Here is a 16,525-nt window from a genome sequence, read left to right as displayed (position 1 = left end):
CAGTAGCAGAACTTTAAAATCGATTCTAAAGCTGACTGAAAGCCAGTGTAAAGACTTTAGAATTGGAGTAATATGCTCTGACCTCTTTGTTCTGGTCAAAACCCGAGCTGCAGCATTCTGAACGAGCTGCAGCTGTTTAATACTATTTTTGGGGAGTCCAGTCAGAAGACCATTGCAATAGTCAAGTCTACTTGAGATAAAAGCATGGATGAGCGTATCCTGCTCTGCTTGACACATGCAAGCCTTCACTCTGGATGTTGTTCAGATGGTAGGAGGCAGTTGTAGTAATTGATTTGATATGACTGTTGAAAGTCAGGTCGGAATCTATCAGAACACCAAGGTTTCGGACTTGGTCTTTGGTTTTCAAAAAGAGTGACTCCAGGTATTTACTAACAGCAATCCTATTTTCTTTATTGCCAAAAACAATTATCTCAGTTTTATTGTGGTTTAATTGAAGAAGATTTTGGCTCATTCAGTTATTTATCTGTTTTAGACAGTGACACAACACCTCAATTGAACTGTCGTCATCTGGAGACACATGCCAGATATAACTGTGTGTCATCTGCATAGCTAGGATCGTCAAAATTAAAGTTCTAGTGAATTTGACCTAAGGGTAGCATATAGCTGAAAAGGAGGGGTCCAAGAACTGAACACTGAGGGACCCAAGAGGTCATTGCCATTCGATGAGATTGAACACTTCCAATGGTTACAAAATACCTCTTTTCCTCCAGGTATGTCCTGAACCATTTAAGGACTGTTCCATTTAGTCCTACCCACGTTTCCAACCTGTTCAGCAGTATATTATGATCAACCGTATCAAAAGCCTCACTGAGGTCCAACAAGACCAGAATTGACACCTTTCCCGAGTCAGTATTCAACCTTATATCATATAGCACTTTGAAAAGAGCAGCTTCTGTACTGTGATGACTTCGGAAACCTGATTGAAATTTGTCAAAAAGTCAATTTAAGTTCAAGAAATTGCTGAGTTGATTAAAACGAACTTTCTCAACAGGGAGATTTGAGCTGGGTCTATAGCTTGCTAACATGGAAATGTCCACCATTCTATTTTTTGGAAGAGGCTTAATGGCAGCTACTTTAAGAGCTTTAGGAAACTTCTCTGACTGAAGAGAGCAATTGATTATTTGCTGCAAATCAGCTAGCACAGACTATGCAATAGCTTTGAAAAAGTCAGATGGTATTGAATCAAGGCAGCTCGTTGATGGTTTCAGCTGCTGAGCCGTTTTCTCTACAGTTTTTTGGTCAACTGTATCAAATTCTGACATGGTAATAGAGTTTTTCCTGGGTGGCTTCAGATGTAGTATAATTTTTATCATTTTGCTGATTTCTGCTGATATTTAACCTGATGAATTGTATTCTTCTTCTTCTTTTCCTTTGGGCTTGTCCCTTTAGGGGTCGCCACAGCGCGTCATCCTTTTCCATGTAAGCCTATCTCCTGCATCCTCCTCTCGAACACCAACTGCCCTCATGTCTTCTCTCACGACATCCATCAACCTTCTCTTTGGTCTTCCTCTAGCTCTCTTGCCTGGCAGCTCCATCCTCATCATCCTTCTACCAATATACTCACAATTTCTCCTCTGGACGTGTCCAAACCATTGAAGTCTGCTCTCTCTAACTTTGTCTCCAAAACAACGAACCTTGGCTGTCCCTCTGATGAGCTCATTTCTAATTTTATCCAACCTGGTCACTCCGAGAGCGAACCTATACATCTTAATTTCTGCCAACTCCAGGTCTGCTTCCTGTTGTCTCTTCAGTGCCACTCTTTCTAATCCGTACACTTATAAACTTTGCCCTTCATCCTCGCAGAGACTCTTCTGTCACATAACGCACTTGACACCTTCCTTCACCCGTTCCAACCTGCTTGGACCCGTTTCTTCACTTCCTGACCACACTCACCATTGCTCTGGATGGTTGACCCCAAGTATCTAAAGTCCTCCACCCTTGCTATCTCTTCTACCTGTAGCCTCACTCTTCGCCCACCACCACTCTCATTCATGCACATATATTCTGTCTTACTTCGGCTAATCTTCATTCCTCTGCTTTCCAGTGCATGCCTCCATCTTTCTCACTGTTCCTCCACCTGCTCCCACTGTAGATCACAATGTCATCTGCAAACATCATGGTCCACGGGGATTCCAGTCTAACCTCATCTGTCAGCCTATCCATCACCACTGCAAAAAGGAAGGGGCTCAGGGCTGATCCCTGATGCAGTCCCACCTCCACCTTAAATTCGTCTGACACCTACAGCACACCTCACCACTGTTCTGCTGCCCTCGTACATGTCCTGTATTATTCTAACATACTTCTCTGCCACGTCAGACTTCCGCATGCAGTACCACAGTTCCTCTCTGGGTACTCTGTCATAGGCTTTCTCTAGATCTACAAAGACAATGCAGCTCCTTCTGACCTTCTCTGTACTTTTCCATTAACATCCTCAAAGCAAATAATTCATCTGTGGTACTCTTTCTAGGCATGAAATTATACTGTTGATCGCAAATACTCACTTCTGTCCTGAGTCTAGCCTCCACTACTCTTTCCCATAACTTCATTTGATATATGAGTGTCATAGAGCTTATCTCGCAGAGATAACTGGAGACAATGGTTTGAAAGATTCACATTTTATCCTCACTAACAACCTGATGGATTGTATCGCTTCACTAAATAACAAGCAAATCCATTGCATTTATCAGCTGTTAGGAGTCTGGAGTTATCTGATTCGGGGGGTGAGCTTGTCAACTACAGCAGACTTCGAGGATTGTTGAAGTTCTGACTGATGATTTCAGAAAAGTGTTGCTGTCTAGCCCTGACTAACTCTTGGTTAAAATTACAAATACTTTGTCTGTAGAGGTCATCGTCAATTTGGAGTTTAGTTTTTCTCCACTTTTGTTCTGCTTTCCTACACTTTGATTTAGAGGTCTTTACCATCATAGTGCTCCACCACGGTGTTCTAGGTCGCCTCAAGATTGTCTTAATTGTGTTTGTTTTAATAGGAGCGACAGGATTCATGACATTTGAGATTTTCCAGGTGAAATTATCCAAAAGTTCATCAACTGTCTCAGCATTCACAGTTTGTGGCACAGCTATGGTAACCATAAACTTAGTAACATTTATGTACCTTTTTCTTCATAGACAGAGGTTGTCTGAACTTTTGGAAGAATCTGTAATTCATAAAATACACAAAAATGGTCAGAAATAGTCCTATCCTTAATGTCATTTGATAGAATTTGAACATCCTTAGAGATGACCAGGTCTAAGATGTGACCTTGAGTGTGGGTTGCACTCTTAATATGTTGGGAACGGTCAAATGTGTCTAGTATAGCAGAGATTTTTTTTCCCCATGTTATTGTCAACATGAACGTTAAAGTCTCCCTTAATGACAAAATAGTTGTAGTCAGTACAAATAAATGACAGTAGTTGTGAAAAATCCTCCATAAATGTTCTATTGTATCTTGGAGGTCGATAAATTATTAAAACAATAACCTTTGGGTCACCTTTAACTAAAAAACCGAGATCTTCAAAACAGCTAAAATTACCCAGTATAACTTCTTTACACTAAAATAATGACTTAAAAATAACTGCAATTTCACCGCCCTTTTTCCCTTTTTGACACCTGTTCATAAAATAAAAATGTACTGGTGTTGCCTCATTTAAAATGGTATTCCAGCTACTTTCTGTTAACCACGTTTCAATTAGTAACAAAATGTCCACATCATAGTTTGTAAAGATGTCATTAATTAACACTGATTTATTACCCAGTGACCTGATATTGAAAAGAGCTTATCTCGCAGAGATAACTGGAGACAATGGTTTGAAAGATTCACATTTTATCCTCACTAAGTTTGTTAGTTCTAGTTTTTTGGTGTCATATTCCTTTGACCAACTTTCTGTCCCTTGTAATTACAGGGATGAAAAATGTAGGATCTCCATCGGGGTCTGACTTATTCTGGAAAACACCCCGCAGATATCAGTCAGATTTGCAAATAAGATTCTTCTTGGGTGGAGGAGGGGCTTGTCGCATCTTAGTGGATGGTGGTTTCAGGTCAGGAGGGATGGGAGGAAGAGCTTGCCGTGGTGTGGGCTGGACTCCAATATTGACAATAGCGTTCACCCTGTCCGTCAGACCTAACATAGCATTTAGGCTAGTAGAGAGTGAGTTTTGCATTGGGCTTTGCTCCAATGGGGCAGGGAGGGGTGTGGGAGATTGAAAGTGCTGCCTCATCTCATTTCGTTCCTCCGATTGGTTGAGTGATACTGACAAATCCATCTGCGCCTCGTGTCGCCTTATCTCTTGTTCATCCGATAGTTTGGGAACAACTGCATCTTTTTGCCCTTCAGCCGTGTCAACAAAGCCAGTGTTTTCCTTTCGGGTCGCTGCGTGACGTACACAGTAAAAAATGTTGGCAGCCAATAACTTAACCCCCTGTCTATTTAAACAGAAACTGTCTTCCTTGTAAAGATGCGCTCCCAAAAAAAGCGGAAATTGTCAATGAAATTCATGGATAGTGCAGTACACACTTCTTTGAGCCACTTACTTATTTGACTGAGCCTACTGAAACATTCATCTCCAACTCGTACCATTGGGAGAGGTCCATTTATGAAAACCTCCGCATCCAAACATTGCACTTTTGTTAGGAGCTCAATGAAATCTCGCTTCAGTACCTCTGATTGCTGCTTGACAACACCCAGGGCCCCTGTGTGTATAATGACAGATTTCACAGTTGGGTGCTGATTAGTGATCTCCAGGAATTGTTTTAGTCATTGGTAAAACACAGTACTTTGGTGTTCTTCTCACTGCAAAAATGCTTCACATCCTTCACAGCTCCATCACCAACTATTAACGTTTGGGGTGCCGTTTTTTTCTTGTATGATTTAGTTTCATACCGTTCAGTGGTGGTGGGGGATGAGGATTCTTGGCCAGGGTCTTGTTTGTGGCTCAAATCTATTTGTAAGTCTGATGTCAATGTTTTACATTGACTCGGAACCTTTTTTTCTTGCCCTTCGCTGTAGCAACCGTCCACGGTTGCATAAAGGTAATGAACAGAATTGGTGACAAGGGGCAGCCTTGGTGGAGTCCAACTTTCACTGGAAATGTATTTGACTTATTGCCGGCAATGCGGACCAAACTCTGATACCGGTCCTACAGGGACCGAACAGCCCTTATTAGGGGGTTCGGTACCCCATATTGCCAGAGCACCCAACACAGTACTCCCTGAGGGACACGGTCGAACACCTTCACCAAATCCACAAAACACATGTAGAGAGGTTAGGCGAATTCCCATGCAACCTCGAGGACACTTCTGAGAGTGCAGAGCGGTCCTTACTTTACTTTTCTCTACTTATTTTGTCGTATGGAACTTTAGAAAAGGCTCGATGAAGTGATATTACTAAAACAGAGAACAATAATCAGCAACAGTAGGTATGAGAAAAACTGACCCATTTATTATTAACCAATGGGTTACATGACGTAACTTTAAAAGTAAGAATGTCCTACAGTTGAATAAAATAAATAAAAATTATATTAAGAAATCCTGAAAAATAAAACCAATAACAAAAATATATATTTAAATTGCAACATAACCACTGCTTAATTTAAACATTAAAATTAAATTAGAAAACCATGAAAAATAATCTCAAATAATAAATACAAGTTATATTTTTAAAGTGCAAAATAAATAAAGTTCATTTCAATTATAGTTTATAGTATATGGTGCGAACATGCGCTTTCTCCACATGTGCTCCAATACACTTTTGAACTTCTTGACGCAACTGCGGTTTAGTTTTATTGACTATTCCTGTTCCTGCTTTGCACAATTTGACCTCTGAGGGGCAGTGTGGTGCACGCAGTGAGAGACACACTTGCGGTAACAAAGAAAATAGAAGTCACGAATATTGTTCTTGTAACTCGTTTTCTCGTTTCGAGTTTGAAGAATATTTGCAGAGCGTTTATTGTTATATCGCCTGTTTGCATGTGGTTATACAGCGTTTGTGTACCAATATTCATTATTTTGAGAGAGATAAGTGCCGCAAAGTGGTGGCATGGTGGACGACTGGTTAGCAGATCCACCTCACAATTCTGAGAACCAGGGTTCAAATCCCGGCCTCGCCTCTGTGGAATTTGCATGTTTTCCCCATGCCTGCATGGGTTTTCTCTGGATACTGCAGTTTCCTCCCACATCCCAAAAACATGCATGGTAACATGCATGGTAGGTTGATTGAAGACTCGAAATTGCCCGTAGGTGTGAATGAGTGCGAGTGGTTGTTTGTTTATATGTGCCCTGCGATTGTCTGGCGACCAGTTCAGGGTGTACCCAGCCTCTCGCCCGAAGATAGCGGGGATAGGCTCCAGCACGCCCGCGACCCTAGTGAGGAGAAGCGGTGCAGAAAATGGATGGAAGTACCGCAAGTGCAATGCTAATTTGCGTTAGCTTGTCAATGGTGTTTTTCATTCATCATGTGTTAGCTTTGAGCTAGCGATTTTTGTGAACAAAAACGAAGAATGAAACGAAGGCTGTGATTTTTTTTAAGATTGAATAGGTGTAATTATTTTGTTATGTGAGTTTAGTTTTACAAATAACTTAAACCGGAGTGTCACTAAACGACTTTAAGCAAGCAATATTCAGTCTTACTCCTTGCTACTATGGGTATGTTCGGAAATTCACTCCAAGCGCGCTCGCGACACTCTGGAATGTTCGGAAAGTCAGACCGTTGTTGGAGTCTGCCGTTCGGCGATTCAGAGCGCCACACTTTGGGAGTGCTGGAGCACACTCCCACTGCTCTGAGTGAGGAGGAAGAGCGGCTGGAGTTTACAGGCAGGACGAGATGTTTACAGGCAAAACCGACACATTCAGTATGCCGGACGCACTGACGTAGCTCTGCCAGTGGCCAACAAGCTCGTTGGTAAATTCATAGAAAATGCAGTGCACCCTGCCTCTCTGAACGCTGCACTCTTAGAGCGCACTGAGAGCGTCAGAATTTCCGAACGTACCGTATATTAGCACCTTAGCAACCTATTGTGGGATCTGCAAGCCGTCCGGGCGCTGCTGGATAAAAGTGCTAGAGCAGAGAATGGAATGGACTGCTTTTTTAAGAGTGGTAGAATCTGAGATTTTAGATCCAGTCGGATCCAATCCGATACTCGTTGTTTTACTGACGTAGGACCAATTTCCAATCTCAAAGATCGGATCGGGACACCCCTAACATCTAAATGTGTGTAGTCATCAACCTCAAATGTAGATTGTTTTTATTGTGGTGCACAGGAATCGCTGGCCAGGTATCCATGGACGTCAATGGTGACAGAAATGGAGATTTCTCTTTGATGGCAATGACCAATGTTAATACAGGAACATATGAGGTAAGACACAAAATCAAATAAAAACTAAATTTTGCAGGTTTGAAATCAGTATGTGTGCCTGTAAAATTTCTATCACGTAATTTCAGGTCGTGGCCAATTACTTTGGTGTGAATGGAAGCTTTCAACTGCTGTCAGCCTTCAACTGTGACCATTTCACTCTGCAAGGAGTCCAGATAACACAAACGGAGATATCAGACACATCATGTAAAGAAACACTACCTCACTGGCTGCCATATTTTTGTGAACTTGTATGTATGTAACATGGTGTGGCCAATTATTGTTCTTCTAACCAGGTGGAATAGGAGTGTCAGCTTTGACTGGAGTCATAGTGGGAGCTGTTCTTGGAACCGCAATGCTTGCAGCATTCTATTTTTTCAGGTAATTACAGGTTAACCTGTTGTGACGCCTCAGCAGACAATAAGGGCAAAAGTGCTGGGGCCCTTACAAAAATTTTAAATAGTTAGTCAAAATAGAAAATAACTAAAATTAGTTTATACTCCTCTTTAAAATATTTTAAACAAGACATTTATCATGAAATAGCAAGTAAAGCAGTACAAATAATCACCAAAAGTAGTAAAACTGACATTTGTTGATAACAGGCTACAACACAGCAGCAAATAGCTGAGTCCACTTTAAAAGCACAACTCGAACGTTATCTTTATTCGCAAAGTGAAAAGAAGACACTAGCATGCTAAACCGAAAAGGTAAATCAATGGTCTAATCTGTCATATATTATATATAATATGCCATCTGCAGTTATGTCCACACAATGATTTTCGAGCATGGTGGGAACAATAACACCTCCCTTCGTCCTGTTTTTCTGCTAAAGCTATTGCTTCATTTTGTTGTGCTAACTGTGCACATACCGCATCAATGAAAAGATTCAGAGTGGTTTCTTCTCCGAAAAACTAAATTGGTTTTCACGAAAATTACAATTCTGAATTGTAATACTAACCGTTTGAAATTTTCTCACGCTTTATTGATAAATCGTAAACGGTTTCATCCTGAGGTCGCGGCCGTGCTTGAGCCTGCGTAGTGTGTTTTGTCAGAAAAAAATACAAATCTCTTTCAGTGTTTCTATCTGACTTTTTGTTGTATTTGAGGATAGACTTTCTTCCAGTTTCATTATTGGTCAAATATCTTCACACGCCGATTGCATTCATACGGCCATTCACACTGACATCAGTGTGAAAAAGCGACACAGGTGTCTCTTTCAGTGTCGTACACACAAGTTTCGCGATGTTGGCATGTGTGCCGGTCAGGCTTATCTTGCGTTCGATAGCATAGCATTGTCTCCAAAACTTAAAGCATTTCTCTGTTTCAAGTTCACTTGTCCTTTTAATGTACTGTATTTAAGGATAGACCTACTGCCAGTCTCATCGTTTGTAAAATATTTCCACATGCTTGTAGCATCCTTATTGGCATAAATTGTCGTAATGTCGGTGTGTGTCGTATCTCACAACTTCTAAGATGAATAAAGTTCTTGTGAATGTTCAGGGATGAAGGACGTCAGATTTTTTTGTAGTCGACACTAAGGTGATTATAGTCAAATCAATGTCGACGAGTCGATGACGTAATTTTTTTTCAGTCTCAACTCGCCGTGTACGCCTCCAACACAAGCTCGCTCGCTCACTCACTCACTCACCCTGCCGTCCTCAATTGCAAAGAACCCACCTCCCATCTCCATCATCCAATAACATTCCGACACTCGCTCATTAAATCACATGAAGGTACCTTAAAGCTATAGATGAAATTTGTAAAACTCTTACACCAGTTCATGTAACACAACTACTGTATACTTGCTGTCGTATACAAACCAATACATGTGCGTGTATTCTCTCTCTCTCTCCACCTCGCGTCTTCTGTAGACGTACTGCATCTCCGTGATTCTCTGGCGTAATATGTATATGTTCCACAATTTCAAATTGTTTTAGACACCTTGCTGGAGTTATCGTATTGTATGTTTGTGTTGTGAATTGTGTGGCGGTCTGTTGTTTTCCATCGTATGCTTGATTGCAGCTGTGGTTGTTTCAAATACACAACATATCATTCTCTTTGTTTTATAGTTAGTTTTGAACGCCAACTGGTAATGGCAATGCACAGCTTGAGGCCTCATTTTTTAAGAATATTTACTAATTATATCAGCCAAAGTGCTGCTTGTTGTCAAGTGAATGGAGCCTCCTGCCGCCATAAAGCACTCGTTTCTCTAGTTTGGGCTCACAAGTCACGTATTCAGGACTTCGTTGCAAGACAGGAGGAACAAAAAAGGTGTGGTCTTCGGTTGTGCCCACCGGGGGCCTCTCCACTTACAGTAGCTGAAATAAGTATTTAACACAAATCTCACGAAAGATACTTCCAAAGGTGCTATTGACCTGAAAATTTCACCAGATGTTGGGAACAACCCAAGTAATCCATACATACAAAGAACGTAGAACAAATAATCTCAGAAATTAAGTTGTGTGTGAAAACGTGAAACGACACAGGGAAAAAGTATTGAACACATGAAAAAAGGAGGTGAAAAAAAGCATGGAAAGCCAAAACAACATGTAAAATCTATCAATTATCAAACAGCAATCCAGCCCCGTGTCAGTGCAAATGAATATCAGCTGTCAGCTATCAGTTCTAATTGGTGACCTACAAAAAGGTCTTATTGCCAAGGTGTGAGTCAAGATACATATCATGATGGGTAGGAGGAAAGAGCTGTCTCAAGACCATCGCAAACTAATTGTTCTAAAACATACGATGGCATTGGTTACAGGTGCATATCTAAGCTTCTGAATGTTCCACTGAGCACGGTTGGGGCCATAATACGTAAGTGGAAAGCCAATCATACCACCATAAATGTGCCTCGATCAGGTGCTCCTTGCAAGATTTCTGATAGAGGAGTGCAATGAATAATCAGAAGAGTTGTCCAAGAGCCAAGGAGCACTTGTGGAGAGCTTCAAAAAGACCTGAAATTAGCAGGTATTGTTAAAAGGAAAACAGTGAGTAATGTACTCTGCCGCCATGGCCTGTATGCATGCTCACCACGCAAGACCTCATTGCTGAACAAAAAGCATGTCAAAGCTTGTTTAAAGTTTGCTGAACAACATTTGGACAAGCCAGTTAAATACTGGGAGAATATAGTCTAGTCTGTTGAGAGCAAAACTGAACTGTTTGGATGCCATAATGCACACCACATTTGGAGGAGAAATGGCACTGCACATCACCCTAAAAGCACCATACCAACAGTGAAGTTCGGAGGTGGGAACATGATGGTGTGTGGGGCTGCTTATCAGCAAATGGTACCGGTAAACTTCACATTATTGAAGGAAGGAACAGTGGGCAAATGTACAGAGACATTGTTGACAAAAATCTGCTGCCCTCTACGAGGATGATGAAAATGAAACAAGGGTGGACATTTCAGCAGGATAATGATCCAAAACATCCTGCCAAGGAAACTCTCAATTGCTTTCAAAGAAAAAAAATAAAGCTGCTAGAATGGCCCAGCCAATCCCCTGACTTGAATCCATCGAAAATCTATGGAAAGAAGTGAAACTCAAGGTCCAGAAAAGAAGCCCACGGAACCTTCAAGATTTGAAAACTGCTTGTGTGGAGTAATGAGCCAGAATCACACCAGACCAATCCACGAGACTAGTTTCTCCATACAGGAGGTGTCTTAAAGCTGTCGTTGCGAACAAAGGCTTTTGTACAAAGTATGAAATAAATACCAGTTGGTGTGTTCAGTACTTTTTCCCTGTGTCATTTCACATTATTACACACAACTTAATTTCTGATCTTATTTGTTCTACTTTCTTTGTATGTATGGATTACTTGGCTTGTTCCCAACATCTGGTAAAATTTCAATAGCACCTGTGGAAATATATTTAATGAGAAAAATGGGGACGTGTTAAATACAGTACTTATTTCAGCCGCTGTATATGTCAGGCTGGTGAAATGGTATTGTTGTACTAGTATAAGAGCATTTTTACGAGTACAGACATGGACAGTATGGACACCAATACCAATTCTGGTATCGGAACATCCCTAAATATATACGGTATATTCATATTTGAATTTTATTGAATTTTAGCAACAGATAAACAAAGCAAGGCTCCTCTAATACGATTTACTCTTTTGCAGAAAAAAATACAGGATTACCATTGAGCGTCGAGCACACAGTGAAGAGTGTACCACCAGGAAGCACCGCCAGTTACGAGAGGACTCCATCAGATCAAACTTGTCAGCTGCTTAGTCTGCAACAGCAGCAAAACTGTTGCCACAAACTTACATCTCTGTGGCTGGAGATTATCATCACTGTCAGTGGGGAAATGCTTTTCGAAATGAAATGATTTTTTTTTTGGGTGTTGTTGTTTTTAACTGTTAAATGTTTCACTTTAAAACATATTATAACTCAGGACAACTGTAACTGTCTCAAAGCACCACTTGGATATTTCTCTTCACAGGTAAAGATTTGTATGGGTGTCCATTTTATTCTGGAGGACTTTTATAAAGATTTGTTTTTGTCAGTTATACTGTACACTGTATAAAAATGGTCGTTATGGCTGTAAATAATGAATTACATACAGTACATATTATGCCGCATTGTCCCGAACTAGTTTCGTTGGGTTGAGTGAAGCTGTCAATGTTATGAAAAAGAGAAGTCACGTGATGCCGTGCGGTGGTATTGATTAATGTCAAATAATGACTTGAGAGCCAACAAAATGCAAAAGAGATACATTTCTTAAGATATCAAATGTATCTGCTGTTTATTTAGGGACGTTGTGGCATAAAACTTTTTTAAAAAAAACATATTTGTTAGCTAATAGGCACAATACATATGTAAGTTTATACAGTATATGTATAGTGTCAACATTGTTATTTAAAGGGAACATATATTTTCAATTCCATATTTGAATTGCTTGCATACAGAATGCCTGCTCAAGTTTATCTTTTTAAAAGCAGTCCATTTCCCAAAATGCATCGGTGAGCAAATCATACATACATTTTCGAAAATTGTGACGCCCCAATTCTGCTCATTAACATTACCAGTACACTGCCCCCACGCTGGGTTTCCCTGCCCATGACTTGGCAGCTAGGCTGGTTGAAGATCTTCCAAGCAGAGCAGGGGTAAATCCACTTTCGCCTACTCGGGCTGCAACTGGGAGGGGTTCTCGAGGGTCTCCAATAACAGCATGAAAAGGACAATTGCAGAAAAAAAAGAAAGAACTCATTTCAATTTGGGTCTAAACTGAAATGGTATTGAGAAGTGTGACATAATTCTTCATAGTTGTGGTATTTCAACAGGTTCATGTTACGCACACACACACACACCAGAGAAATGTTTTAAATTGTGAAATAAATCATTATAATGTTGCTCCTATAACTCTTTAAATTTGTAGTTCGTGTTCGCAAGAGAAATAGTTGTGCTAAATGGAATCTCAGTTGTGCTTGCATGTCGACTTAACTCAAATAAGTGAATACCAGAGACTGCGGTTCATGGCTGGTAAGGCACTGAGTGACATTAGAGTCCAATTTGCAAATTAATATATGACCAAACAGAGTAGTGTATTTGCCATTAAATTAGCAGCCTATTATTAAAAACCGGTAAACTGGTATTTTCGGACCTCATGTTCGAAGCAGCTCTTTAATCTTCAGCGTTATTAATTAGATTCGGTTTCAACCAGTAGTCCAGTTTTGAGAACATTTTAAGGTTAGATATGATATTGTCCAAGTTTGGCTTTCTTTTTGGAGCAAAAGGTTTCGAATGCACGGATTGCAGGTGGCACTTCAATGTCCTCACAACTGCGCCAACAAATTTCTATCGTCTTCCTAAATAAAGTCTGCACATGCCCAATCACAAGATGGACTATTGCATTGCAGGCATGAGAAGGGAGAGGTGAACAGCCGAACTGATCATGACCAAATGAAAATGAAATGCTTGAAATGAAAGCAATTTTTATTAATCAGTTGTTATGAGAAGTTGGTCCTTATGAGCCTCATCTCATGCTTTATCCGCCATTTTATGCAATCAGCAAAACTTTGTAAGAGGCAAATATGAAATACATTACATTGACTGTAGAAAATAGCAGTGCATATTAATAGTTTCTGGGGGAAACAAATGCGTGGCAACGTGAAGAGAGAGAAACAAGCGCTTGCCAACGGCAACCCTGTTGGTGAGGGATTGCAGCTGCTCGCCGCCGCACTTCTCGTTTCCCTGACTTTTATTTGAACAGGAAATATGCAAATTCAGCAGTTTTGACTGAGAAATCATGAACATTATTGGATATATAAAAAAAAAAGAAAACCAACACGAAGCCCAGACCAGCGTTTTAAAATTGAAAGGAATTTAAAAGAATCATGAATTTTCAATCTTATCATTAAATATTTTTGAAGGTAACTGCTGAAAATGTGAAACGACTGAAAACAATCTTGTGCTGAATTGTTGACTTCTTTCGCCTGATTTTGTTTGGGGGCAGGGCAAATCATGTACGTCGACTTCATGTTTCTAACTAAAATCTGGACCAAAATGGTACATTGTACATCACTTTTCATAACATTGAGACATTACAACCATTTTTTGTTGTTGTTACCAAATCCCTTTTTAAAATGAAGGGAACCATAATTTCAAAACTAGATGTTCATTCATTTTTTTTAATGTAACAATGAGACGATCATACATTTATATGATTTCACAGTCATAATGGCCCTCTGAAGGAAACTATATCTACAATGTGGCCCCCGACTGAAATTAGTTCCCCACCCATGCGTTAATTCAGCCACCCATTACCTGTACTACTTGCAGGTGTGCTGGAGCACTGGTGTCAAACCCAAGGCCCGGGGGCCAAATCCGGCCCGCCAAGTCATTTCATGTGGCCCGCGAAAGCAAATCATCTGTGTCCACTTCCATGATTCTTGCTCAAATTCTCATGAAATAACAACAGTAAATAGTATCGTTGAGACATTGCGAGCATTTTCTGTTTACAGTAACTTGAACAATAGTTGAACAAACTTTTATCCTTGACTTCTGATTTCAAAACTAGGTATCCATCAATTTGTTGTGTGGATGTAATAATGATGAAGTGACTAAACATTTATATGGTTTCACAGTCAACGGCCCTCTGAGGAAACCGTGACTACAATGTGGCCCGCGACAAAAATTAGTTGGACATAACTGTGCTAGAGACAATACCAGCTGACTTTGGGCGAGAACGCGGTGTACAGCCCCACAAAATGGTCGCCAGCCAATCGCAGGGCAGATATACTGTAGACCAGGGGTCACCAACGCGGTGCCCGTGGGACCCGGTGAGTCACCCCCGAGCCTGTTCTAAAAATAGTTCACCAGTGCGATGCTTCTTATTTTTGTGTGTGTCGCTATTTTTTATTAAAAAATGCATCTAGCATTTGTGTTGCTATTCTTTTTAAATTTGGAAAATATTAAAAAAACAAAACAAAACAGTCGAGTTCAAAGGTCATATTGTAGCGCGTGACCGTTCCTGGAGAGAATGACATTGAGATAACACCCCCAAAAAACATGTCAGACAAAACACACAACTTTCAGAGTGAATGGGACAACGAACTATATTTACCACTGTAAATGAATGAATTCATAAAGAGAAAAGGTGCAGATGGTGCTATTCAGACTTCTGACAAAGTTGTGGAAAAGTACTCTCAAGTCATAAATAGACTTGGGCAAAAGTTTGAGAACAGGTTTTGTGACTTATGCCAGCTTGAACCTTGTGAGTTGTTCATTTGCAACCCTTTAATGAACGTGGACACAACATACTGTACATTACTGAGCAACTGCGTGCAACGTTCATCTTGGATGCTGGACAGGTGGAGACTGAAACTGTAACATTGCAAAATGACCTGAACCTCCGAGCCTGTCAGGCGGCACCAAACCTTTGGCATCGTGTTGACACAAAAATGTACAGTGGTGTATGTATAGTAGCTATGAAGGTTGCCAGCGTGTTTGGATCAACCTATCTGTGTGAATCTGACATGAACTTCATCAAAAACAAAGAGAGAACACGTCTCACAGATGGACACCTGCAAGACTCACTCGGAGTTGCAGTGTCAAATTACACCTCAGAACTCACACGGAGCTCATAATATATTCGTAAAAACACGGTGCAACATAGTTCATGATTCGTCAGCAAATTGTTAGTGTCGCTGAAAATGGGACATTGTGATTTCCTACACTTGTCGGGATTTTAAAGAATGAAGTATTGAGTTTTGATCTTCATCTGATTCCAAAATCATTGTTAATAAATAGTGGGAAATAATTAACATGATCAATGTCTTCAATAATAATGACTATGAATAATTATTAATAATAACATATATAGTTAAACGTAATTTGAGAAAATGTGTTATTTCATGACCCCTGACAAAAAAATTATAAGACATTCCCCCATTCTGTACGCCATTGTCCAAGTGACACAAGCAAATGCAGTGCCTTTTTCCTGGTTTCGCAAGCACTTTCACAGGCCTCTGTTTGCTTAAAGTGACTGAAAAACATTATTGCCCAGCTGACTCTGGGCAAGAGGCGGGGTACACCCTGAACTGGTCGCCAGCCAATCGCAGGGCACATAGAAAAAAACAACCATTCGCTCACACATTCACACCTACGGGCAATTTAGAGTCTTCAATCAACCCACCACGCGTGTTTTTGGGACGTGGGAGGAAACCGGAGTGCCCGGAGAAAACCCACGCAGGCACGGGAGAACATGCAAACTCCACACAGGCAAGGCTGGATTTAAACCCGGGTGCTCAGAACTGTGTGGCAGATGTCCTAACCAGTTGCGAACCATGTCGCTCACACAGAATACATTAAAAACTAATTGATTATACACTTTATGTTGATAAATCATTTGGTCAAACATTTTGTAATACAATGTCATTAATAATTATACCTAATTCATATGTGAGTAAGCGACAGCTGCCTGTGATTATACTCATGGCCAGCAGGTGGTTTCGTGTGGACATGAACCATTACTGTGATGCCTCATGTAGCTTCATCTCACCATAACGAAATTGTGGTGCTGATGAGTCACACAAGGAAAACAGGAAAAGGTTTTCATGGAAAAGGTTATTTCCATAATTCCATTCAAAAAGTTAAACTTCCATAGATTATAGATTCAGGGCCAGCAATTGAAACAATTTCAAGTATTTATT

At 40.4% G+C, this 16,525-nt stretch overlaps 1 protein-coding gene across 1 annotated transcript in view; it reads left to right on the top strand.

The window, feature by feature from the left end:
• Positions 1-12,725, top strand: part of npr3 (natriuretic peptide receptor 3) — a 46,351-nt gene extending 33,626 nt beyond the window's left edge. Inside the window, exons 5-8 of the mRNA XM_061768305.1 lie at positions 7,275-7,369; positions 7,456-7,573; positions 7,663-7,747; positions 11,492-12,725. Coding sequence (XP_061624289.1) covers positions 7,275-7,369; positions 7,456-7,573; positions 7,663-7,747; positions 11,492-11,603 — 410 coding nt within the window. The 3' untranslated portion in view covers positions 11,604-12,725. The remainder of the gene's footprint in view (positions 1-7,274; positions 7,370-7,455; positions 7,574-7,662; positions 7,748-11,491) is intronic.
• The last annotated feature ends 3,800 nt before the right edge of the window (positions 12,726-16,525 follow it).

Source organism: Phyllopteryx taeniolatus, chromosome 3 (genome assembly GCF_024500385.1).
Source record: "Phyllopteryx taeniolatus isolate TA_2022b chromosome 3, UOR_Ptae_1.2, whole genome shotgun sequence".
NCBI lineage: Eukaryota > Metazoa > Chordata > Actinopteri > Syngnathiformes > Syngnathidae > Phyllopteryx > Phyllopteryx taeniolatus.
Note: the sequence above shows the minus strand (reverse complement) of the source record. Positions and strands in the feature narration are given on the sequence as shown.